This window comes from Pelmatolapia mariae, linkage group LG14 (assembly GCF_036321145.2).
Source record: "Pelmatolapia mariae isolate MD_Pm_ZW linkage group LG14, Pm_UMD_F_2, whole genome shotgun sequence".
NCBI classification, from domain to species: domain Eukaryota; kingdom Metazoa; phylum Chordata; class Actinopteri; order Cichliformes; family Cichlidae; genus Pelmatolapia; species Pelmatolapia mariae.
In genome coordinates, this window is record NC_086239.1 from 7,875,998 (window position 1) to 7,903,487 (window position 27,490).

The 27,490-nt window shown below is 40.9% G+C and overlaps 1 protein-coding gene across 2 annotated transcripts; it reads right to left on the bottom strand.

Moving 5' to 3' along the window:
* Nucleotides 1-333: 333 nt before the first annotated feature.
* Nucleotides 334-25,924, bottom strand: pxylp1 (2-phosphoxylose phosphatase 1). 2 transcript variants are annotated; one of them, XM_063494059.1, is made up of 6 exons: nt 25,814-25,924; nt 23,593-23,751; nt 11,110-11,298; nt 9,504-9,630; nt 2,257-2,396; nt 334-2,146 (listed from the first exon to the last, which is right to left on the bottom strand). In XM_063494059.1, exons 2-6 carry the CDS (start codon nt 23,672-23,674, stop codon nt 1,119-1,121), a joined length of 1,566 nt encoding a protein of 521 aa, XP_063350129.1. In that variant the 5' UTR covers nt 23,675-23,751; nt 25,814-25,924; the 3' UTR covers nt 334-1,118. The 2 variants fall into 2 exon arrangements, with proteins under 2 accessions (XP_063350129.1, XP_063350130.1); XM_063494060.1 differs by lacking the exons at nt 23,593-23,751; nt 25,814-25,924 and adding an exon at nt 13,265-13,377.
* Between the last annotated feature and the right edge of the window lie 1,566 nt (nt 25,925-27,490).

Sequence of the window (27,490 nt, forward strand, 5' to 3'; positions counted from 1 at the left end):
ATCCTAAACAACAGAAAATCCACCAAGTAATGGGCCGAGAAGTGGAAATCCAGGGTGTTGAAATGGCCTAGTCAAAATCAGAGACAGTATTTTTTTAAAAAAAGAGTGAGTTGAAATGGAAGATGGTGGTAGAAGGATCAGCTAACACCTAAAGCAAGACATTTTTACAAGGGTGACAAAACAGGTGTATGAAACGAGATTGTTGATATTCTTGCAGAATTTTTTTAACGACTTTTAATCATAACTGGCTACATTTTAGATACAATGATTTTATATCATTACTTTAAAAAAATTAAAAATCACCAGTAAGACAAAGTAAGATTAGAAACAGCTTTTATTTGTTTATTCAGTATTCAAAATCTAAACCAAATGGGTCATAGCTGAAAAAAACCCACTAAGAGAACAGAGCATTAAAACATGACGTCATTTATTTTACTGCTTGTGTTTTACAGTAACGTACGTCTGTTCGGAAAAACGTTTATTAGACTCAGTAGAAAGACCAAAATGAGAAGAGGGGCGTGATTACTAATAGCACCAAACTGTCACTATTTAAGTACCGCAAACAATTTGAATGAAGCAAAGAATAAAAAGACGCATGGCAACGTGTCAGAATGTTACTGCTAAAAACAAAGCCTGCTGCAAAGATTAAATGTTAAAACAAAACTTGGTCATCTTGAGTTCTACAGCTCAAACTAGCCCAAAGTTTTGACTGAAATACATTATACACAAAATATTCCCATCATAGTATTTCCAGCTTCAATATTCCTCTTTCTTACAGGCATTTGGAAATAATGAAATGTTGCAGTTTCAAGTTGTCATGGAATGTTGGAATAAAGTGGCTGAGTGCTGTTCAACTTCCCTTGAATTGTTTGTGTTGTACAGACAGAGTCGAGAACAGATCCTTATAAAATGATGGTACGCTTGTACAAAGGTTATAAAGTGAAGGTCATGTTGTGTGTGATTGTGTCACACTTCATGCTCAGAAATGTAAAGGACTATGTTATAAAATGTGGAGACACTACGAGCAGAGTAAGAGTACACCGTCTTCAAAACAGGTTCTAAATGAAAGTACAACCATCTGCCATCAAGCTTTACTCAGTCGCCCTCCTCTCCGTCTGTCAACCAGGGCGCCTGTAGCAGGCCTCCTTGTAGGAGGTGGCATTGACAACGCTGAACATGTCTCTCCTAACAAAAGACAGGAAATTTTTCAGAGGGCAGAGAGGCTGGCTAATGTGGCGGTCGTGTGAGCGACAGAAGGTGGTGTGAAATGTCACGTCCTCGCCGTTGTACAGCACCCGGATGAATGTTTCGCCGTATTTGGCCTTTGACTTCTCACCTTTTCCACCTCTCTTTTTTACTTGGCCTTGTATCGTCGGGGGACTTTTCCACAGTTCAAAGACAATTCTTGCTGCAAACCTTGGGAACCGGGCTTCTTCGAGACCCAGGGCACTTAGCAATGGAGCCACTGTGACATCATGGGCTGAAGAGAGAGTGAAGACCTCCTCGCCCCCGGAACGAGGCTGACGACCAGCCTCGCTGCTCTTAGCGATCCGCTCCATCTTGGCGGCGGTTCGGTTGAGGTAGGGATACATCGCCAGGATGGCGTATTTGTGGTACAGCCCCGCTCTCCTCCGGTCCACCTCATCGTCCAGCTGCTGCCGTCGGATTACGGCAAACTGTTCCATAGTCAGGCATCCGCCGGCGCCACTATCCCCTATGGGAACACATGGGAACGAAAGGCCATGGCACAGGTGGCACAGCAGGGAGTCTATGGGGTTTGCAGCTCGGAGCTGCCGAGTGGGAAGACCCAAAGTTCGTGCCATATCCATGTAAGTTCTCTCCAGTTCAATATCGGCCGCTCTGAGCTGATACTGCCTCCTCTGCTCCTCCTCCAGGTACCTGTTCCTGGCAGGGCAGTCGCAGGCCGAGCTGCAGAACAGCGTGCTCCACTGGTGACGCACGGTCAGCTTCGTCCAATCAAAGTCCGGAAGGAAACCGTAGAGGAAGGCCAGCCCGCTCTGAAGAGTGCGACTCTTCCCTGTGGTCTCCACCCAGATCTGACGGGGCGACCAATCAGAAGAGAAGAGATTGTGTTGTTTGTAGGCGTGGTGGAGGAGCTGCCCATTGCGAAGGTGCTGCACCACACCTGGACAACGATGGGAAAATGAAATGTGGCATGAATGATGTAGAATAAATTATGTGAGTACTCAACACATAACAATGTCTGTAAGAGTTCGGTTCAACTGCTCTTGTCACCTGTCTGCGTGAGTTCTCCCATCTCACAGGCACTGTGGCTGGGCAGACGAGGAACCGAGCCCAGAGGTGACTCCCAGTGGCCGCGACCCCCCAGGCCCATGTGATGGATGAAGGAGTCCAGCAGGGGGTGGGAGGGTTTCCTGAGGGTTAGAAGAAAAGACGAGGGGTTAAAGATGTAATCCATGGTCTCATGTTCACATAACACAAACTTAAGCCTGCGTTGCTGCTCAGGTGGATGTGGTTTCCCCACACAGCTGAAATACGTGACAGTTTAAAAGCTGCTCTTTGTTTCTGAACGGAGATCAGCTTTTTGATCTTAAAGACATCGTTAAATTGATCAGAAGTGTCACAGTTGACAAATGATGATAAATTAGTTTAAATCATTTTAGGACTTAAAATGTCCAATTACAATATTTCAAACTAATCATAATATTTTCAATCATAAGTGACTTCAATGTAGCATCTAAATAACCAAGCAGAGCTCCATTCTCAGCAACTCTACACAATACCCGAATCAAGTTCAGTAAAGGCTGACAAACAGTAGCAGAGTATTTGAATGTGATTAATTGTTTCAAATAGTTCTGTTTATAGGTACTTTCGGCTGCTGCCACAAGGGGTCGCCACAGTGGGCAGTGCTGCATGTTTGGATGCCCTTCCTGACACAGCCCCACAGGGGATTTGTGTCTCCAGCTGGAACTGAACCAACAACCTTCCACTTACCAAGCAAATGTGTACAGCACTATTTGTGAGGACAAATTAATTAAACTGTGCTCAATCTTAAACATTTACTCAGTGTTTTCTTACTAAAGCTGCTTTTATTTTTTTTAAATTAGTCATCCAGTAGATCCACACGTGGAATAACCTTTAGCTCATGTCATTACACCATATAACGCAGCATTGCAAAGGCAAACGTTAACTCTCTAAACTGCTTCTAACCTTTCAACAGAACTTCCTGTTCAAATTTCAGCTTTAACCATTGGTAGGCAGCTGTGTGACCCCTGAGTGTCTAACCTTTTTGCTAACATGATGTTTGCTCATTTTAATCCTGCTTATGTTTGTTGTCCACTCAAAAAGATTTTAAATGCATAAAAACTAATACAAATACTCCCTTTTAAATCTTAATGGAAAATCTGGCTTACATAATGTATTGTTTATAAAATCCTCAAGGTTAATAAATTAGTAGGAATAATACAATAACTAAAGAAAGCTATTAATATAATAATGCTTTGTCACTCAAAACATGAAACACTCGTAAAGCTGAAACATCCATCACTGTTCTCCTTATCAAATTCACAGTCACAGGGTCTCCCTCAGGTGTCATGGGACAAAAAGTTAAGTACACTCTGGACAGGTTGCCAGTCTACCACAGGACCAACACACATCTACGGCTAATTTAGAATCACCAGTTAACCTAATGCGTCTTTGGACTGTGGGAGTCTCCCTGTGGACCGGAGAGAACCAAAGCTGCCATAAGGTCCCAGAGGGCCAGTGAATTCAAACCAAGGACCTTCTTGGTGAAGGCTGAAACAGCAAGCCAATGTATCACTTAAGTCTAAGTATTGAGGCTTTGCAGTAATTTTTATGAAGCCTGCTAGTATTATCCATCCTCTTACACTTATTCAAGTCAGTCAGATCAAGTCAGATCCACACCATGGACAGATTGCCACACAGGGCCAACAGAGAGACAGACAACCATTCACACTCACATTCACACCTAACCCCACTAACTGCATGTCTGACTGTGGGAGAAACCTAGAGTACCCAGAGAGAGCCCACGTAGAAACGGGGAACAAATTCAAGCTCCACACAGAAAGGATGGTGGATTCAAACCAGGCCCTTCTCACTGCCCTGCCAATATTATGTTTGCATTATATTTACAAAAAAAAATAAAAAAGTACAGCGCGCTTCCAAAATGTGAGGATATTTTTGTATTATACAATTTACATAATCTTATAACATCACACCGGGGTATGAAAAATGATGAAATTGTCATTTGCCATCTTAGAAATCTTAACAAAGCTGATAAGATAACCTGTAACGAAAATAATCATCAGTCGCAGCATGTGGTGCCACTCCCCACATTCACCACCAGGTGTCTCCCCAGCACAACACTGCTCTGCAGCAGCAGCACGGTTCAATATGTGTGGGAGGCAATACGGGAAATGGAGATATAAAAAGATGAAAGAATTTGTTGCCTTGGGAGAAATGCACACATGTACACACGCACAAACCCTAACACCCACTCGAGCACGCATACAAGCACGCACAAACACGTAGGGATGAGGGCAGCGAGAGGAGCAATCCAAGTTGTAGTAGATTAGAGATGATTGAAGATTACAGTTTAATATAACAAATCTGAGCGAGCTGCAGTTCAGCTCACTCAGATTAAAACGGGTCATGCGCACATACACAGTTTCCATAGTGATTACATACTGGTTCGGGAATGAGCCGTTTTAGAAAAAGAAAAAAAAAAAAAAAAAAAAACACGCACACGCAGACAGAGCCGTCATTACTCTTAAATCATGCCTGTGATTGTTGTGACGCAGCGCTACAGCCAGCAGCTACATTACAAAGGACAATTGCATGATGACAACGGGTAGTTTGTGCTTTTTTTGGGCCAAAACAAAGGCTTCACAGCACTAACCTCTTAGTTTTTTTTAATCATTATTGCCTTTTCCTATCATGCTGCATCAGCAGCTGTTGTCACCATTTAACCTTTCTCTGCATTATCACAAGTTAATACTCCCTTAAACGATACTGAATATGTGCTATTCAGTGCCTACAAGTGCTCCAGTTCGGTGCCATCAACTGATGAGTTTGCTGTAGGGAGTTTGAGACAATTCATATTTTAATTGGCTACACTGGGAGACTGGATGTCAGCGGATGGGGACACTAGTGCAGACAAAGAGCCAGCCAGGCTGTCTATTAGGCTGATTGTTGCTAACCAAAGATTACACAGCCCAATTACATTAAGCAGGGATTATTATCACTGAATGGGATGGGGGGAAAAGATTAGTGTGGCGAGAGGAAGGGATGGAGAGATGAGGAAAGAAGAGGTAGCATGAGTGGAGGGGGTGGGGGTAAATAAAAAAGAGAATGAGATGGTGTGGTCAAAGCTGGGATGAAAGCAAATCGGATGACTGGTTCAGGGAGACAAAAACCTGGACAAAGACTGCATTGGTAGAAGAAGAAAAAGCAGAAGAAGAAGAGAAGAGATGTTCCCTGCTGAAAGAGCTCAGTTAACCACAGACGGAGACAGTGGGTCGACAAGCTGGTGCCAGGGTACACACACAGACGCGCACACACACAAGGACACACACTGCTGAGCTCTCTGTAAGGATCCTGCACTAGGCATATGCTAGTTGAGATCCTTGTAATTACATGCTGGTCTAAATAAAAACAGAACTACCTATGTTATTACCAGAATAAACCAAGACACACAACAGACTCATCAAAGCAAGACAAATGCATTTCAGCTAGGTTATGAATCTTTCTGAGATCTACACCTGAAAAGAATTTTGAAGTGGTGACCAACCAAGCAGCAATGTTTGGGACCGAAGCCAACAAGGAAGTGTCCACCCCCCTGAAACAAAGCTGAAGTTGGAGTTTGCTTCACAAGTGGATCAATCCCCATGACCTCTCAGGTTAAAAATGCCAAAATTCAGCCATAAAAATGTCATGTTTACAACATGGTTTTAATTTAAACCATGTTGTAAACATGAGAAGATGTTAGCGTGACTATGAGTGCGAATGGTTGTCTGTGTCTATGTGTTAGCCCTGCGACAGACTGGCAACCTGTACCCCGCCTCTGGCCCTAAGACAGCTGGGATAGGCTCCAGCGCACCCCGCGACCCTGAAAAGGATAAGCGGAAGCAAATGGATGGATGGAGTATTTATTCATAAAGCTTTAACAGATGAGATATTTCAGTTGGGACTAAATAGACTGAGGACTGACACTGAAAACATGGCAATCAAAAATAAAACACACTGTCATGATGGTCATTTAGTTACAGCCAAAAATGAAAAGAGGTGAGTGTTTACACAGAATATTAACGGGGACGGCACTGACGGAGATGCAAAATATGTGGCGATAGAAGAGTAAGTTGATGGTACAGCTAAATATATATAAGCATTAAAATGCCCCTTATAATGCTGAACTTTGCACAGCATGATCTATTTCCCCACAAAGTAATCCTACATAAATAAAACTGAGGAAATTATTGTAGCATTTTAGTGTCTAGACCTTTTAAATAATGCCCACTCTCAATCAAAGGGTTGTTATCAGCAAACTCAGCATGGTTAGGAAACCTGTCCATTCTCAGCTTATCAGGTTACACATGCTGGACTTTATCATATTCTGTGGTGTTCCTGGGCAGCCTGAGCGGCACCGTGGAATTATGGACATGAGAGAGAAGCACTGCATCCATAAGAAGTTGTTCCTGGGCCTGTAAAGTGTTGTCACTGGCTGCTATATCACACTGGCGAAGATAAGAACCAGGCAGTTTTGTGCAAGCTTTTCTGTACATAACTTTACATTTAAAGAGCTTCTATCTCAGTCTGCTGGTATGTATACATGTGTGCGTGAAGCTTTTTCTGTATTTTAGTTGCTCCTCTGTGAATATGTATTAGCTTTGATGATTCCGTAGCAAAGAACCAGTCGTCCTCCTGCTTAGAGTGGTCCTGCAGCTCACAGCAGCTCACAAGATCAGAAGGACTAACCATCTGCAAACCAGGACGGTGGAGGTGGAGAAAAATCAAGAGAGATCCACTCAGAGGGGTGTAACTGAATGATACAGAGGACCTCAAAACAGCAAAACACACAGCACTCCAGCCAGCAGGGAGAATGTAACGTGATGTAATGAGACAGGAAGAGTCAGGATTAGTCAGGACCAGTTGGTCAGCAGCAAAACAAGAAGAGTGGTGATGCTCTCAGACCGATAAACACGAAGATGGAAACTCCGATAATGGGACACTTCCGTGTTGGTAGTAGTATTATAGTATAAGACTGAGTATTGTGACTTTTTGCACAATACACAGTCTTTTGCACATTTCTAATTGCACTGTTGTGACTGCACTGTCTTGGGTCTGTATCGCTCTGTTCTGTCTGGTGTTGCACCATCTTTGGGGTTTTTTTGCAATTTTTGAACATTCGACTTTATGTAGTCCTGTGTTGACTGTCTTTTATATGTCATATGTAGCACCATGGTCTTAGAGGAAAGTTTCACTGTGTACTGTACCACTGCACACAGTTGGACTAACAATGTACGGAAGTTAGGCTAGTGGCGCAATTTGAGATATTTAGCAAGTTGAGTCTTGAATACAAATAACACTAAATTCTTCCACAGTGAAGGCAGTTCAACAACAAACAACAAGACAATGCATGAAATCCAAAATCTGCTGCTATATGCTAGCTTTGCTATGGGCATGGCCATATTACTAAGATGATGTGACAGTGCTTTTTAAATATATTCTTACTTTTCTGTCACAACTAGTCATGGATTACTGTTTATGCTCTGCCCGACTCTGCTTAGATCAGTTGGTTGTTGATTTTGTAGAGTTGCCAACAGGGAAGTCCTGCCTCTGAAGGACAAACTCCAATAACCTGGTGGAAGGGTGTTTCCTCCATCTCTTCTTTACTCATTTTAAATTTCACTGTAGACACCAATATATCATCAAAGAATTAATATTGGCCGATATATCTGGCTCTACATGTCTTTGTGAATGAACTTATGTGGTAAAAATACAGTCTAAGTAGAGAACTACTTTATTAAAGACAAAGCAAAAATCTTTGAAAGTCAATATTCAGTAATAAGCACTAAAAACAAATTGCCACTCCGCCTGATGGGAACGCTGTTATTCTGTATCTCATTGTACAACCGTATAGTGACAATAAAGGCATTCTATTCTATTCTATTCTATTCCTGCAGGTACTTGATCATAAACCACCTAAAACCAGAGCGACGCTTTATATTTAATAATCAAATGTTCATTGCATATCAGCTGCAACTAACTAATCTGAAATGCAACCATTTGTTTCAGCTTGAGAGATTGGCATGTGGCCTGCGCTGTCCAGATGTGCAGAGCTGATGTTGCTGCTTTAAAGCTTGGTGCAGAATTAAGTTAAGAAGTGACTGAATCTGAAGCCAGGTACACAGCCCAAACACAGGACCGGTCACAGAGAATTTATTGACCATATGGTCCAAAATCCCACAGAGTGTGAGTGCACAAAACCCATCTGACCGAATAACAAGAAAAACTGCCATAGCGACGTGCATTTGCAATAACTGAAGTGAACACAACCACACAGAAGCAGACCTCTTCTGAAGCTCAAGCACAGGGGCAAGCTGGCTTTTAATAACTTCCTATCAGGAAGTCTTGTCTAGCCCCTCTTGACTGAGCTGCAGAGCCGGGAAGAGCAGACGCACTGTAAAGTCTGAAGAATGGAGCATAATGAATAAAGGAAGATAACAATATTAATTTCTGTGTGTGTGCGTGTGTGTGTGTATGTGTGCGTGCTTCCACGCATTTCTATAGGGAGTTTCTGTCCTGCCGCCTGCAATCACTGGAAAACCAAGCGACTGTCTGGGGTATTCATATGTTTAATGCTTATACAGGTCCTGATTTACCAAGTGTGATGCAAATTAATTGCTGTGAGGCTCTTGAACATCACACAAAAATAATCTAAAGCTGCTTTCTCATTGAGCTCATTTTCTGACAGCTGTTATCTAGCCAGCAGTTTTTGTAGGAGGATATCAAAGCCTGGTTCAGTAATTGGTGTCTCACTCTCTCCCACTTCCCATCAGGTCTTCCTGCCAACCATTAGACAAAGGGGGCCAGAGTTCATAGCTGGGAGATAGTTACCGCTAAGGAAGCACTATTCTCCGATCTGGTTTAATTAAAACAGTGGGCACAAAGCCTTCATTTTCACACTGTAGAAACCAATGTAACACTTTAGTTATGCCACTCATGCTCTTGCCCTTCTCTTAAAAGAGTAAAACACCACACTAATAAGCTTCCGCTCCGCTTTTAGATCAGTCCAGAAAACATTTCGAGGTTTATTGTAGCATCATGTTACAACAAACATAGAATACTTGTCTGTTCACAAATGTTTGTAAAGGAAGACTTCAAGGCTTGATGCTTGATTTTATACATATGTGTGGTCCAATACTTCTGTCTATAGACTGTATGTGATTAATGAAAAATGCTGCAGGTTGTATTTGTTCATCTAATGGGAAACGTGGGTGTACCTGCTAGTGGACAGGGTGCAGTCAATGGCGGGTCGCTTGGTCTTGGGAATGGAATAAAGCGGATAGCGATCACCGTGGCGAATCATCACATGGACAGACAGCAGCTTGTAGTCAGCAGGACTGTGACCTGTCAGAGGAGACCATCTTCAGCAATGTTCCAATGCATGCGGTGGAAAAAGGCACCACTTTATTATTCACCATTATTCTCCCTTTTGTTAGCAGATATCAGATTACTTATCCAAGCATCAAGACTGTGGTTAGATTAGGATGTAGCAGGCATATGATGATAAGAAATTAGAGCAGGTATGTTCATTTTTTTTCTATCAACAATGCAATCACTTTACAAAGTGTGACTCTTAGCGACAAGTACATCAAATTATCTCCCGTAGAGTTTCTGGCAATCTCCACAGAGCTGTTTCCCCAACTATCATTCAGTTGTTTTTGTTATATAGTCCAAAATTTACTCATTCTGACACACAAGGGAGAAATATTTTCAGTTTTAAAGTTCACTGTTTTAACCTAGTACCAAATGGAGGGTGGAGATAGTTAGCATATAGTGCACATTTGCAAATGTAAAAAGAACTATACAAAAAATATCACAAGATTTGAGACAATTTGAAGCAAAAGTGCTCTGCTCGGGGCATCAACTAAGGCTGGAGTTGGCAGCAACATGAGACACATCAAAGAAATTGGAGCACTGTCTGTGAGTGCATGACTGTGAGTGTAAGTGAGTTATTTAAAAGTCAAATCAGAAGATAGGAGATGCAGGGAAATGAGTGTGTGTCCTTGGGAACATTACACCACCTTAAAAAAAAAACAAAAAAAACACCACTACGCATGTCAATAACTTTGGATGCACAGTGCCTGTCAAATCTAGCTTCATGCCACAGATGCTATAACAACACAATTATAAGTAGCAAAAATACTTTTTATGTTTCCGTAATGGTCGATCCACAAGTATGTGTGGAAAAAAGAAAAATATAAAAAAGAACATTAATTTTTGATTAAGATGCAAAATTACACTTATTTATTTGCATACTCAAACAGGAAAATCGGTATTTAGTGATTGTCCAGTGTCTGTTATGTACCTAATAAATAACAACGTATGTTCTTGTTTTAAACAAGTTTTTGGGAGATTTTTAAAAAAAATATGATTATTTATTATTTCTTGTTCTTATGATGAACGTGATTTATTTTCCTCCAGTGAGAGAAACTACCACGCAGTGATAAACAGTGAAAACTTGAATTAGCGGTTGCTTGTGTAACTCATCTCAAGCAGTGCAGGATATTTGTATGGTTGCCTCAGGCTAGAAACAGAGCTGTGCTGTAGTGAGATGGAGCTGCAGCATTACAGATGATGCAGTCCAGGAGAAGTGACGTCTCCAAAATTAACACATCCCTCGTGCCCTGACACACTAAAGCTGACATTATTACTAAATTAAGCATTTTTTGTGCTGTCCATCAAATCTGCTTCTGACTCATGCAAAGAGAGAGCCGGCCTCAAGAATATGTCTCTCACATAACCAAACTCACAATCACACACAGCATTAAGTTTTTTTTCCAGAGTTTGTTTAAATCAGATTTTGTGTCACTGTGCAGGTCTCACCCTCCCAGGCCTGTTCAGTGCGGTTGGGAATGTTGCAGTACCCATAAGCCTCAAATATGGGGTTGGGCTCCTGGGTGTGAGGCTGTGGGAACACTCGCTTTCTGCTCTTCCCCACGGCCACCCCAACACCTCCATCTGCAGCATGGAAAGGGCGCTCCTCCACTATCGGTGTGGTGGGGATCAGGTTCACTGTGGAGAAACAAAGTGGCATGAGAACAGGTAGAAATACAGTATATATATGTTTTTTAAGTTAAAAGTAAAGGTAGAAAGAGAAATGAAAGAATTAGGAAAACTGAAAAACATCATTCTAAAGCATCATAGTGAGCAGCTTCACTGGCTTAGAACTCTAAATAGTACTGTTTTGTCTTCTGCCCAGGGATCAACATGGGACTTTACTATTTCATTAATGTGTGTACAACATTTCAAGTGTTTTCCATAAAACTGGATTCTATTTTTGGCAGTAGCTGGGGTGGACATGCTTACGTGGGTCCCTGCAGGATGTGGGTATTTCTTGTAAAGCCAACTTTATGATATCAATTATGCTCACAACAGTAACCTGGTCCTGCCAGCTGACAGGGAAATATATAGTGCTGAACATGGTGCCATCATGGTACCTTCTTATAATAGTAATAATAATAAGATGGAGTCTAAAACCTGGCAGCACAAGTTTCAAAAGGTTTTCATCTAATGGTAAATAGAGGAGAAAAGTAAAACCACAAAATAATGGAGTAGCAAGACACAGACATCTGAGAAAATCATTTCCATCTCAGTTCATCTCCATGTCAACAGCTCTGTATCCTAAAACCCCCTCACTGCCACCACAGTGTTGCCTAGGCACTGGCTGACCTGTGAACCTGAGGAGAAATGGTCCAAAGAGAGCGGAGCGCCAGTGGGAACTGGAAGGATCATTTAAATGGATCCAACCCTGAAGAAAAAGAGGCTGAACCCCCACACACACACACACACACACAAAATCCAGGCTGGCAAGTCAACTGTGTAAACATTACATCCTGCTGCAGAGAAGAAAAAGAGAGGCCCACTGTCTGCCTCATCATAAAAGACCTAATGAGTTTTCATTTCTCAGAGTGAAATGACTGAAAACAACAACAGAGTGTAAACAATGTTACACAGCGCCTTGTCTCCAGCGGGGCTCATGAAGACCGTACAGTTTGCTCAAATATTTACTTCTGTTTGTACTTCACACTAGTATTTACACCTTTTTTTATACAGTAACTTCAGATTGCCTTATGCCTGCTTTATATTTACCATAATACCTTTAAACCCTGAGAAAGCCCTCTGAATTTCCACTTTATTGAAATGTACTACACAAATGAACTGCCTTGCAGTTTTGCTCCAAGGATCATGTTTTCCATTTGTTTAACTGCCACATGCATTCTGAGCTGTCTGTGAAAGACTCCATACTTTATAATGTCCCGCTCTGAAAGGACACTAAATATCCTCATGGCCCATCAATGTAACCATTGTGCACATGTGCAAAATTAAATCTTGCCTATTACCTTAACCCGATTTAAATAATCCTTTAAAGGCATTTATCAATTGGAAAGACCCAGACTGTCGCTGCTTCCAGCTATTCAAATGTGAGCTTTGGCTGCTGTTTTTAAAGCGCCTGAGCTTTTGCTTTTATTGGTTTTAGAACAAACTCTGACTCGCAACATCAGTATCTTTTAAATCCCTTTTTTTCTGTTTTACTTTTGTGCATGTGCATTATGAGTTTTCCACTCAGTTAGGTTTAGAAGTAAATATTATCAAAAGGAAAACACAATAGTTCACTCAATAAATATTTCAAAAGTGAGACAAACAGCTCTGCTTTTAGTAAAAGTAGCTGAATGGAGCCATATCTCACATCTCCCTCAGCAGCACAACAATATTATCACACACAATCTGTGCAGCTGATGTACGTAAAGCACAATCTGTCACAGGTGTTTGGTAATGCTTCTTAACAGGTTTGTCATGATAATCATCGTCTAAGAATTGTAGTACACAAATACTAGAAAAGCTGGTAGACTTTTAGAACATAGAACAAGCAAGAACATCTAAGAACAGTTATTTACCAAGACAAAGCCTGATGTCTTTGTCTTGGTAAATAAAAAATGAAAGTCTTCATGAAAAGTTTTGAATTTGGACATAAACTCACCACAAATGAGAAAAACGACAAGCTGAGCGACACGAGTGGAGAGCATTTTGACGACCGTTCAGTAGCTCGAGGTCTGACTGCACACACTGGAGCTCATTCATTACCATAACTTGTCCTCCTCCACTCACTGTGCCCCATACACTGCTATCCCCCCCCCACCACCACCTCCCAGCAACACACACACACACGTCTGCCTGGACAAACCAAACATTTGGAGGCCAGTTCAGTCACAGTTGCCTCCACAATGGGGCTTTTGTCACTCCCTGCCCAACACTGTAACGTGCATACACAGAAACGGCAAACACAGCATTACGCACACGGGACACAACAAATTCATGCAGACATGCTAAATGTGGCTCGATTAACATGCCTTCCACCTCTTTCCACCTCCGTCAGACCTGAGAAGAGGACTACCTGAGTGTTTTCAGCAAAGGTGACAGCATGCAAACATACACACATCCTGACTCACAAACTCAAAGCTAAACAGTCTGCCCTGTTAATTCTCCCACCTCTGAGCATGTGTGAGGCCATCATTATAAACACACGCAGCCTGATTTTTACCTCAAGGCAAACAGGCGGCTCTGCCTCAAAAATGCACACAAACACATCTGTGTCAAGTAGAGCACCGCTGTGATTATGGAAGTATAAAGATACTCAGAGAATGTGGCTTGGCCTCAAATTAAGAAGGTGGGTGCCCACTTATAGTACCCAACTTGAGAGCACACTGTACTGTCAGCACTGCTGTAACCAAAGCCCAGTGGAAAAGATGGAGCAAATATTGACTCATAGTACAGACATAATGAGCAGCTGCAGGCAGCCAGGAATTGTTGCATCCTCACCTTATGTCTAGTGAACACGAATGGAACAACTCGTGACAGAAAATCTCATCAAGAATGAAATCATTCACAGCTGGAGGAGGCAGCGCTATGTGGCTTTACAAACAATCCACAGGGACGAAACAGATTAACATCCTCGTGGTTCGCATTTCATTAATCACTAATGGTCAGTGTTACAGCAAAAGCACCCATAAGCTCCTGATTGCACCCGATATAGATCTGAGTCTTTTAATACCTGGTATCTGGTCGGATTTATTTTGTCATTAAGGTGGCACAGCAGCTCTTTGGTTAGAATTATTATATAAATGTTAGTGGAAACTGAACCATCTGGAGAAAACAAACAGAAAACATGGAAATGCTAAATCATAGGTAAATGCAAATATGAGTGTTAGGTTTCTACTCCACCTACGGTCTGGTTTAGCTGGCCTTGGGGATGCAAGACCCCAAGGCCAATCATCAAGATCATCAGGATACCTCATTTGATCTCTTACATCCACCTCTGTCAGCTAAGTCCTAGAAAGAGTTCAGGGCTGCAGGACAAAATGCATGTCCATGTCTACATCCATCTACATTAAATATCAATACCAACAACCTAATCAGCTTAGTTTTGTACTTAGGTTATGCCATTAGCATGCCATGCACAGCTGCCATGTTCTAGCAACTGAACCACACTGATGATTTGCTGGATGATTTTTATGACCGCCACAGTTCAAAAGCTCTAAATGAATCTGTATGGTTAAAAGATTTACCAGAAAAAAAATTAGGCTATGCATGCACAAGACTGATTTTTCTGTATTTACAATTTATGATAAAAATCACATGTAATCTATACTACTCACTGAGACTGGACTACTTTGACTTCACAGGACAATAACTGCAGCACCTGTGGCGATTTTTACTCTTCCTTGCTTGACTAAGTGTGTTAACGCTGGGCCAAACAAACAACACCACATGGGCAAAAAGCCCCACAGGTCATAAACCATATGAAACACACAGGTAATGTAAAGCGTGGTAGTCTGTCAGTGTGTTACGCCTATGACAGACTGGCACTGTTCCAGAAGCCTGCATTTGGCAAAATGCATGCTGGGATGCATTTCAGCTCATACAACCTGGCATAAAATAAGCACTAGAGAAAGCTGATGGATAGAGTGAGGGAATATTCTCATTCTATCTTCCAGCTAATATGTCTGAACAGTGCAGACAGTTAGTCTACAACAGGCCACTTTAATAATTAGTGAAGCCATTTAATTTAGTATGCTTGACAGTTGAATAGCTTTGCATTAAAAATGTAGGCTGCACCACAATTTGTCTTTAATGCATATCTATACTACACTAGATCTATTCGTATCATGCTCTGCAGTATTTTGAGCCGTTTTGTTGAGGATGAATAATAGCATCTGAATGTTGGCAGGAAAGGCTGAACATCTTCTCTAAAGTCATATTTTCAATACCCGTCTAAATGTTGTTTGTCATGCATTTGCAGCAAGCTGACTCTTACTCTGAAATCCAATCTCATCAAAATACATCAGCCTGTTTTACTTCAAGCGACTAAACAGCCCCACAGCAAACACTCAAACACCACATCCGTATGTTCCGTATTTTCTATCCACCTAATGTAATGAATGTTTTTTAAGGGCAACACCTGTATTTGATGGGCTCTTACTATCAGTAAAGGCTAGTCTCAGTTGAGCCTTGTGAGATTATTATATTATCTTATGCCACGTTATACCCCTAATTAAAGATTGTGAAATCATTAAGTAGTTTTAGGTTGCACAACTATTAGATTTATTAGACTGATTTGTATTACATTAGACTGCTGATTTATTGTGAATGAATTACATTGTTTTTTGATGCATTATACTGCTGATTTATAAGAAATACTGTTTTCAGAGAATCATGGCCTTATTAGTCTGATTAGAAAAGAATAGAACATACTGCACAGGAAGCCAAGGTCATAACTTAGGCTCACTGAGAGAGAAAGAATGTGGATGTTTAGGTTTTATGACTTTGGAGGGGGGCTGAAGCTATAAGAATGTGAGAAACGGTCAGACACTTCGAGATCTGGCGGACACCCTCCTGTCCACATCTCCCGTTCGGACGTTTTATGCTCAAAGTGTTGTATGGAATAAAGAGATTGTTGATTGAGCATTTATACACCGAGTGTTGTTCTTCCTTCAGCCCAAAGATGAAAGAATTGGGGTATTTAACAGCCTATAGAAGAGGGGAGTCAAACGTAAGGCCTGGGGGCCAGAATTGGCCTGACAAAGACTGGACTGCTTTGAAAAATGTGAAGGAGGGCAAACATTTGACACTTTTTACTGTATTTTCACAAGCGTTACAGCTTCTCCTACTTATAAAAACCGCTCAGATGACCATACTACACCAAAGTAATTAATAAACAATTAAATGACATAAAAGTTCCTGTTTTTTCAGTCTATATTTTATAACATGTATATACTACTATCTTATATTAACACATCACTAGGATTAAACTGCAGAGAAACCTCTTTAGAATGACAGAAAGGGAAGTTTCACTGGGCTGACCCACTTAAGATTAAAGTGGGTAATGTAAAAGGAGTTTGACATTCCTGCTACAGAGGAATGATGCCTACTCTGTCCACGGTCTACCAATGCTGGGTGTTTTGGACACTCGGATAGGATACACTCTAGGATAGAGTGACTTTTGCTGTAACAATTTTTATACTTTGGCATAAAAAGTCAGCGTCTACAGGTCCTTCTCAAAAAATTAGCATATTGTGATAAAGTTCATTATTTCCTGTAATGTACTGATAAACATTAGACTTTCATATATTTTAGATTCATTACACACAACTGAAGTAGTTCAAGCCTTTCATTGTTTTAATATTGATGATTTTGGCATACATAACTCATGAAAACCCAAAATTCCTGTCTCAAAAAATTAGCATATCATGAAAAGGTTCTCTAAACGAGCTATTAACCTAACCATCTGAATCAACGAATTAACTCTAAACACCTGCAAAAGATTCCTGAGGCTTTTAAAAACTCCCAGCCTGGTTCATTACTCAAAACCGCAATCATAGGTAAGACTGCCGACCTGACTGCTGTCCAGAAGGCCATCATTGACATCCTCAAGCAAGAGGGTAAGACACAGAAAGAAATTTCTGAACGAATAGGCTGTTCCCAGAGTGCTGTATCAAGGCATCTCAGTGGGAAGTCTGTGGGAAGGAAAAAGCGTGGCAGAAAACGCTGCACAACGAGAAGAGGTGACCGGACCCTGAGGAAGATTGTGGAGAAGAACCGATTCCAGACCTTGGGGGACCTGCGGAAGAAGTGGACTGAGTCTGGAGTAGAAACATCCACCGTGTACAGGGGTGTGCAGGAAATGGGCTACAGGTGCCGCATTCCCCAGGTCAAGCCACTTTTGAACCAGAAACAGCGGCAGAAGCGCCTGACCTGGGCTACAGAGAAGCAGCACTGGACTGTTGCTCAGTGGTCCAAAGTACTTTTTTCGGATGAAAGCAACTTTTGCATGTTATTCGGAAATCGAGGTGCCAGAGTCTGGAGGAAGACTGGGGAGAGGGAAATGCCAAAATGCCTGAAGTCCAGTGTCAAGTACCCACAGTCAGTGATGGTCTGGGGTGCCATGTCAGCTGCTGGTGTTGGTCCACTGTGTTTTATCAAGGGCAGGGTCAATGCAGGTAGCTATCAGGAGATTTTGGAGCACTTCATGCTTCCATCTGCTGAAAAGCTTTATGGAGATGAAGATTTCATTTTTCAGCACGACCTGGCACCTGCTCACAGTGCCAAGACCACTGGTAAATGGTTTACTGACCATGGTATTACTGTGCTCAATTGGCCTGCCAACTCTCCTGATCTGAACCCCATAGAGAATCTGTGGGATATTGTGAAGAGAAAGTTGAGAGACGCAAGACCCAACACTCTGGATGAGCTTAAGGCCGCTATCGAAGCATCCTGGGCCTCCATAACACCTCAGCAGTGCCACAGGCTGATTGCCTCCATGCCACGCCGCATTGAAGCAGTCATTTCTGCAAAAGGATTCCCGACCAAGTATTGAATGCATAACTGAACATAATTATTTGAAGTTTGACTTTTTTTGTATTAAAAACACTGTTCTTTTATTGGTCGGATGAAATATGCTAATTTTTTGAGATAGGAATTTTGGGTTTTCATGAGTTATGTATGCCAAAATCATCAATATTAAAACAATGAAAGGCTTGAACTACTTCAGTTGTGTGTAATGAATCTAAAATATATGAAAGTCTAATGTTTATCAGTACATTACAGGAAATAATGAACTTTATCACAATATGCTAATTTTTTGAGAAGGACCTGTATATGCCCCCAAAAAAGTCACAGACGTCTATAGATATGTTCAGTTGCATACCTTGTAGTCATGTCCGATGACTTCTTTATAATACATGTTGAAAGCCTATAACCAATTGACAATAATGAACATAAAGGGCAGACGAACAAGCTGTTATAAAGGGGAAAACTATTCAAAGAGGCCAAAATGTTTCATATACCAGTCTGTTAACTTGCTTTTATTTTTTCTTCTGCGTTAGCTTCATTTTTCAGCTCTGGAGGGCGTCACTTGTTATAAACCAATAACAGAGCCTCTGAAAACCAACCGTGTCTAGAATAAGTAGAAGAAAAGTGTGGAATGTGTGTATCCAGAGATGCCCGTACTGTAAGATATCATCATGTGGATGCAAATGATATGGTCCGAGACTTTAGCTGCATTGTGTTCAGTCATAGTGTAACGTGAATGTGATATCACAGAGATGGTATCGCTTCATACAGGCTTCATTCATAAAATGCGTGCAAAAATAGCAGGTGAAGAGATAAACTATGGGCAGCTTCTTTACATGAAGATAAAAATGACAATGTTGCTAACAGCTGTCTTTGGTCTACTAATAAAAGTGCCAGCTTTGCAGATGCTGCTGTTAGTAATGTATAATTACTGACTCCATTACTGATGTTTGTTTTGGGGTTTTTTTTTTTTGCATTTCAATTATGATTTCCAGCAGAAGAAAGACTTTTACTTGTTTGCAAGCTTTTCTTACACCACAACTGTAATGCAACTGTATTCATACAGCCATGACTTCCACTCTATTTGTTCTGTTTTCCTTCTCAGGGAATGATGATCAGCAGGTTACCATAGCAAAAGGGCAACACTTTTATATAGTGCAAGAAAAACAGAAGACCACGAACAGAGCCTTGAGCCACACCATATTTAACCTTAAATAATTAAGATGTAGGTAGGCTAGCAGAGCCAGACCACATATTTTCCAGCTGGTTTCCAGCTAAGAGAATATCGAGATTGATGGTGTTGAAAACCACACTAAGACTCATGAACAATGGAGTCATAGTTCACTGTTTCCTGCTTTGGTGAGCTTTGCTCCAGCAACTCTGGAAATGGACTGAAATGACAAGATTCTTGTTGCAACATTTGGGCTAATAATGGTTGGAAAATAATTATTTGGAGAATAAATATAAAAAGAACAAAAAGATAGAGAATGCTTTAATTATAGACGCTGGATGAAGGTGTGGTTTCTTAAGTGGAACTTCAATGACCACAGAAATTATAGAGCAGAATCAGCTGTTCAGAAATGTTCAGAAAGCCAAGTGGGCCGTTGAGTACAATCCCTTCTACAAGATTTTTTTTCCAAAGCATTTTCATTGCATGTACTGGTAGCTCAAAAGCATACCCAGATTTTGCTCAGACACCATCACTGTCACTGGTAGTGACTGCAGGGGAAGGAATGTGAGAAATGTGGAGAGAGGAATTTGACATGTGCTTGGAGGTATGCCTATTAAACACTTAAGGACACTCATTGGTAGATTATCATTTCCAAAGTAAAAAAAAAGTTAAGTGATGCCCGTGCCTGTTAAAACACTGAAAAGAAGCTTTTAGTCTTTTTTGATCCATCCAAACAGCACTTTGTTTGAAGGCTATACTTATGGGACTTTCTTTTATCGTTGTGTAAACCTCACAGACAACCTGCCTTTCTTCTTCTTTTATATCCTCCCATGGCAGTCCTCTCTCACAGAATCTGACACCCTAGAAGTGCTTGACTCTCACAAAGTTCTGCATCACCTTTCCTTTCACTACTGCTGCTTACATCTCAAAATAGATTACTCTCAGTTCTCTGGAGTGCCCCTGAACACTGTCATCACCGTCCTCTGGGAGTTCCCTGTCAGTCCCTTCCCCTACCTTTGCCTGCCGTGCTCTAAAGCATGTATTGGTTTTAATTTGAGGTAGCCTGGAGCCAGACAGGCTCATTTACTTCGCCATCAATAATCCTCAGTCACTCTGTCTCTCACCGTAATGGTCAACAAACAACCATAAACATAAGGATGGGCTTTTTCTTAAAAGCAGGCTGGGGGTAAGACGGAAGAGCAGCACTGGAGCAGATGAACAGGCTACCGAGCAATAGCAGAAAAGTGAAACAAAAACAGAAGCTGACCATCTATTAAACATGAGGAGAAAATCCCTCATGCTTTCCTACCATGCTTTTTCTGGATAATGGCTCAATTCTTTTTCTATTTGTGATGAATAAATGATGACAGCAGCTTTTCTTCAGCAGTATTACTGATCAAAAAAAGGCTTGTGAGGGCAGTTTTAAACATAAACAGTGCTCTTGGGAGGATTGCTACTTGTGAGCTTAACTACAGGTCTTTTTTTTCCAGACTGTGTTTTGCTGCACTCCTCCCAACTATAACGCTGCTGTAATTTGTGCTTTGTCTATCTTTGTCTTGGTGGTTGTCTTTCCTCTGGTCTCTATGGCATGCTTTGTTCTTTCCCAGTAATCTGGCACATCTGCACAAGCACCATAGCACTGTATAGTTTACAAATTCAACCATTCATTTGACTGCCATAAGACTAAGCCATGGATATGCTGGTAAACCAGTTAGCCTGACATACTGCTGATTGATCTTAATAGTTCTAGTTAGCTATCTGAGGAGTTTGTGGATTTAAGTTGCTGACTTGACCTTCAGTGAGATTCCTCCAGTGAGTCCATGTTTGTATTCCTTCATGTTCAGATCTTTGAAGCTAGCAAGAATGTTTCAAAAAGCAGAGACCTGATACTCATATGTGCCAAGTGTTGTCCAAGACGAATGTCGATTTACCTCTGCACTGCTTCTGGCCAGCTGTTCTGCACCAGTATAAACGTTGGGCTGAACATTATTAGATCAATGTAGCTTTGTGTAGGAATTGCCTGCATTGACTGACTGAATTATGGGTCACATCTGCAATCCCACACTGAAATTCAAGTCCTCATAAGCCATAAGAACTACCTATTAGCTAAGAAACCAGTGAATTTAATACTGTCAATGAAAAGGACGATATCAAGTAATGAGGATGACATGAATGTAAAATTCTGGGCTGATCCCAATATTAAATGTACACTGTGTAAAATCTTAGTGACACTTGGTGCATAAAGTATCATACGATGTGAGAATGTAGTCAAACTGTTTATCAGAAGATACGTGTGATTTTAGGACACTCAAGCCTAATATTAGCTGGCGTCATGTTAGCCTATAAGCAGTTGTTATTGTTGTTTAGCTGGCTTGTTGTCAGGTGTCCAGAGACAGGAGGGCCACATGTCCAATCTGCTGACCGTATGTAATTCTGACAAAATAAGCAAGCATGTTGATGCATGTTTTTATGTGTTAAGAGTTCTGAGTTCAGTTCAAGAGATGAAGCTTGAGGTGGAGAGGATGAATTGGACATGAGGAAGGAGAGAAAGCAGTGAAGGAGGCAGATGATGAGGACATGGAGAAAGACATAATGAGAAAATTATACATGTATAAATATTAAACCTTTGAATTAATTAAAAGGCGTATTATGCATGTGCCCGGTCTCTAACCACAAAATAAAACCAGATATTGGGGAACTTTGATATCCAACTGAGTTACTGTATTCCAGATGGTCGAGCAACATGGTGGTTTCCACAAACTGGTGACCGCTCCTATATATTTTCAATAGAATAATTCTAAGTTAACAAGAATGCATCAGTTTGTTGGAAGACACATTAATCAATGTATATTTATGCTTACAACTTTCTTCTTGTCTATCAAAGAACCTCAGCAAATTACTCACTGTACCTTTAAAAAGAAAAAAAGTGTCTTTTTGCTTGTTTAGTTTTGTTTTCTACTGTTTTTTTGTGGGAAAACAAAATGAAATGACCATTATAAAAAATATTCAACTAAACACTAAATGTCATATCATTTGCTAACACACAGTCAACAAAGCTGATATTGGCTGATATATTAGTCCATCTCCACTTTATAACATTTTTAAATACACTTTGAGTTATAGAGGGGTGTCTGGCACTTTTACAAACAAGAAAATTACAGTCTAGGAGACAAGCATGAGACTGATAGCATGGCATTAATATTAACTTATACAGCAGCTTCCTCCAACATGCTCAACCACTTATTATTATGTGGGAGAAGGGGAGAGAGGCACAGAAAAACAGTCTGGATTTAAGGTCCCAAAGTGCAATCACTAGATGAGCAAGAGTCACAGCCAGCTTGCTCTTGCATTATTTTCCAAAAGATTAAACTCCAAATTTGTGTCATTCAAGGCAAAATATGAGGAATAATAAAGGAGCAGTAAATACAGTCATTTCAGCACCCCATCTTACATTTGACTTTTTTTTTTATACGAGGACAAAATGTTAAAACAGCTGATGAAGGACAGCTCAGGAGATTTTAAAGTCCAAAATACCAGCATAATCCTGTGAGTGTGATTTATGGCAGTCTAATCCTATACGCTCGTCCAGACACAAGCTTGCGGTCGCTATTAACACTTGTGCTGCTTCAGGGGTTTTCATGAAGCCAGCGCAAAACAGCTTTGCAATTTGTTCACCACACCCCATCTGCTTCATCAAGCAGCAATATTCCTTTTCTCACCAGCACGACTTGCAAATCACATCCAGAGCGGGGCAAGCTTGTCTCCTTTTACAGAGCGGTGGTTTCCTTGCATTCACTGCGGCCGGCCGGGATATGCTATCTAGACAATACCTGAAGGGGATGCTGAACAATGACTTGATTGAGAAAAGACACAATTGAGTTCACCTAGACATTCCACAGCAGATGTGAGGGCGACAGAGCATCGCCAGAGGGCTACTGGTGCTGCTGGTTATTAATAGAGAGTCAATGGGGAATTCTGCTTTGTTTAGATACAAATGGGGTCTCCTGAATGGGACAGCAATGACAGGATATGCATGTGTGAAGACAAAACCACAAGCAGAAGAAAAAAATAACAGAAGCAACTTAAGAGGAAATAGCAGGAAAAAAAACACACTAGTTTATACCTCAGTGTTTCTTTAATAGCAACAAGAATTCAAAATTTAAAAAAAAAAAAAAAAAAAAATGGTCCATGATCCCGACCCCTCCAAAAAAAAACAAATCACTCACTTCACTCATTACATGAATGACCTTTAAAAATCAGACATCACACTTCAAACACACCATACTTACAGAACTGGAGGCTCAGGCTGAGGATGGCCAGCGCTGCTCCACCTACCACCACCAGGAGGAGGAAGCGGTTACGAGCCAGCATCTTGTCATGTGATCATGTGATTGGTCTGCTGCGCCCCTGTCCGTCAGCCATCCAGACTAAGTCCAATCCCCTGCAGTCTGGACACAGAGCCAGGGAATTCATGTCAAACAGTATCTTTACCTTTGCCTGACATCCCTGAAAGTTTCATGCAATAAACTTGTTTCTCCTTGTGCTTCACAACATTTCAAATATTTCAAACATATCAGCAGATAAAGGTTTTCCACCCTTTATGTCATGAAGTTCACAGATATAATACATTTGCCCATATGAAACAAACGCTGATGAATGGACACCTCGCGAAAGCACAGCTGAGCCATTCTGGCACAAGCTCCAGACTGTTTCAGGAGAATCAATTTGAGCGTGCATCAGATGTGTTGTCTCTGCTGGAAATACTCCAAGCGGTTCAGGCTAACTGGACAGCGTGTGCGGGCGCTGAAAACACCAGGTCCACTCGCTTGATGTGAATTTACACCAGACAACTACATTTGTCTGTCACATAGATGTAGTACTAAGACACTTTTCTGAAATCGTCATCTAATGTGATCATTTTTCAACTCATCGACTGGAGATGGGACAGAATGAAAACACATTTAACTGTCCAGTGTTCTTGATGTCATGATGCATCTAGTGCTGGTTTGTCATTAATAAATCAGACTTTGGTTGCTGCAGCAGAAGAAAGACAAAGACAAAATTTAATCACACAAATCAGTGGTGCAGATTTACACTTTGCCTGAAACAGAGCAAAAGTGCAAACTGGTTTGCAAATGCAGGGCATCACTGTCACTTAGAAAGTGTATGCTTATGCATATTTGCTCTCTAAATAGCTTAATGAATATTAAGCTATTGATGAGCTATATGAATGAGCCTCCCGAGCCATCAGTCCTCTGGCTTATTGCTAGTTACCAGCCAGCGAGCTTGTGTACTTTATTATTTCAGCATATTGAAGATTGCTGTTCTTATTCTGGTCACACTTGGCTTCATTATTTGTTCACTGACCAGCAGCAGCCTTTATTCAGTTTGAATTTTGCTGTAAATGAATATGGATCAGTCGGTATGGAGTAATGCTGCTTTAAATTCTTGATGATTTGGTGGACTACCTCTACTGCATGTGGTTAGGAGACTGAAACGGTGTCTGGTAAACATAGCTGATCCTTTGCCCCGGGTTCAATAACTAAAGAGTCCACCATAAAACCAATGTATTATACTGAAATCTGTGATTATTCATTCTGAATTATACTTAAAAACTGCAATAGGTCATTCAACTAATGAGACTGTTTTAAGGCAAGACTGTAATGTCTAACCACCTAAATTATGGTTTGCAAATGTAAAAATGGTCGACAATCTTTGCAAACAGGATATTCAATTAATATTACTGCAAGGCACTTTTACGCATGGGCATTATGATCAGAAGCTGAGCCCACCTAAAGGTTTCCTGGAATCGCCCCTTTTTTAGGTATATGACATAACTCAGTATGACTGCATTTTAGGGTTTGGAGGGGGGGGGGGGGGGGGGGTGTCTACTGGATGTTTCGGCATACATAAAAAAGCAGTAGAGTTTTTAAATTATATTTAATCCATATGCTTGTTATCTTTTTTTTAATGAACAAGGGACTCCTATTTTAAGTTAACGGGGTGCTACTTTGCACATTGCTTTCACGTGGAACTCAAAGAATCCAAATAAAGGAGTCAAATAACATTCGAGTTATCTGGAGTCACGCTTTAACTAACAGAAAAAAATGAAAGTACTTGAGAGACGCGGGACAGAAGGGTCTGTTAGCGTTAGTCAACTAGTTAGCTAACATTTAGCTAGCTCGCGTTCATTAATCTTTCATGTTCCCTCAGCAGTCCCGCTGACTGACAGCTTTATGGACAACACAGTACTGTTGCCAGTGTTATCAGGGTTACTGTGACTCGACTTCCTTTCACTTTATTCGTCTATACCTGTTGCTTCAAAGCGCTGGAAAAAGGGCAAGTTATCATGTTAAAGCGTAGCTTTGTGTTACCAAGCATGAATACATTAAGTTGCCACATCAACAATCCGACTCGCTGCAAAAAAGACGAACAAGGAAACACTAGTTGCACACTTTCGAACAGCTACAATCGTCAACAAATGAATATTTTGTTTTTTGTTTTCCTTACCTGGAAGAACTGACGCTGTCAGAGCCACGGACAACAGGGTCAAGCACTTGAATCCAGCGCTTCTGTGTCCGCGATACGACTGACTGTGGACAGCGTGAAGAGACCGGCGTCGAGTCAGAGACGATGTACAGCACGACTTCCTGTCGGAATTTTCAAAATAAAAATGGCCTGGCAAATATCCTGCCACATTACGCACATGACCGAGGGCATCAATTGTGTGCCTTATTTTTAGATATGCCGTTTTTTTCTAATTCGTGAATTTAAGCAGGATAATAACTACCGTGAATACAAATTATGAAAGAGTGAAGTACGTCAGAACAAAAATAGCTCTCTTTTTTTCCGGTACGAAAAATCGATGGGTTTCCGGCTTTAATTTAGCACTCTTTCTCTAACTTAACAAATGTGTAAAGCCAGTCAAAAGATTAGCGCGACTGCCCCATCTACTGGACCAGCAATAGCAATGCATGTTGCCTCCTATAAGAAGTGTAGTTAAATGCCTTTGACTGTAAATTAGAATCATTTATTTAATCGTATGTAACTTATGTAATATTCAACAGTAGGCTACAAAGCAAGCACGTAAGCTACTTTCAGCTGCTCCCTTTCCATAAGGAACCGCCACAGCTGGCAGCTCTGCATGTTTGATGCTCTCCCTGACACAACACCAAAGAGGATAGTGTCTTGAATGTGATTTTATTCAAGACACTATCTGTCTCTGCATCTCATTTGTGCAGAGAGCTGTATTTGGGCCATTTATAAAGATGACTTCAAAAATCAAACTTGCATTGGTAAGTTTAAAAAGAATAGCAGCTCAGCATAGAGCAGGAAAACTGCAACACAAAAGGGAATGAGTGGTTTTTTTAATCAGAGAGGTTTTTTATCTTTAAAAGTTATTGATTGGATGATGCAGTGATGCCAGCATCCACACACATCTGCAGGTATTTATTGAATGAGTGTGTGCTTCTATAGGTGGCAATGCTGACACTGCAGATTAGTTAAAGCACTCCTCTACTGAAAATTTTGGAATGTTAAGTCACTGTTAGTTTGAAGCACAGTTTTGCAGACAATTAAGCATTCCTATCTTGCAGGGGTGTTTTCTTTCACCATCAATCTTCACTTTGCTGACAGGTGTTTGGATGTGATATCAAAGTCCCCACAAGCAAACATTCCCTGAACTTCTAGTAGGCCCATGCACTGCTCTTTATGTCATAGACATAATATTGTCTAGCTAGTTAACTGCTTAAGTATTTCGATTAGTTGTGCTCTTACCTATAAGAAATGAATTTAACATCAACTTGGTATTTACATTGGCCTAAGGTCCCACAAATACCCTAAAACAGGTGTGTCAAACATAAGGCCTGGGGGCCACAATCAGCCTAGCAGACACCGTAAACCGGCCCACTGGACAGGTTTGGAAAATGTAAAGGAAGCTGTCAATTTTGGACATTTAACTGTATATTAATAGGTTTTACAGGTTTCCCTACAGATAAAGACTTCTATCGTGAATATACTTCACCAAAGTAATTAAGTAGTAGATAAATCACAATATGTTCAAGTTATTTGAAATTACAGAAAGATTTTATAGAAGAACTCCTATAAAATCTTTCTGTAATTTTACAGAAGTTTTTTAATAGAAATGTTTTTTCACAGAGAGGAACATTTTTTTTTTTACAATTTAAG

What these genes read in the sequence shown, in the direction of transcription:
- pxylp1 (XM_063494059.1), bottom strand. Translation starts at nt 23,674, where the DNA reads ATGCTGGCTCGTAACCGCTTCCTCCTCCTGGTGGTGGTAGGTGGAGCA. An exon ending in CAGCCTGAGCCTCCAGTTCT is followed by an intron (nt 11,299 to 23,592) that starts GTAAGTATGGTG and finishes GTTTCTCCACAG; the next exon opens with TGAACCTGATCCCCACCACA. An exon ending in GGGAGAACTCACGCAGACAG is followed by an intron (nt 2,147 to 2,256) that starts GTGACAAGAGCA and finishes ATCGTTGTCCAG; the next exon opens with GTGTGGTGCAGCACCTTCGC.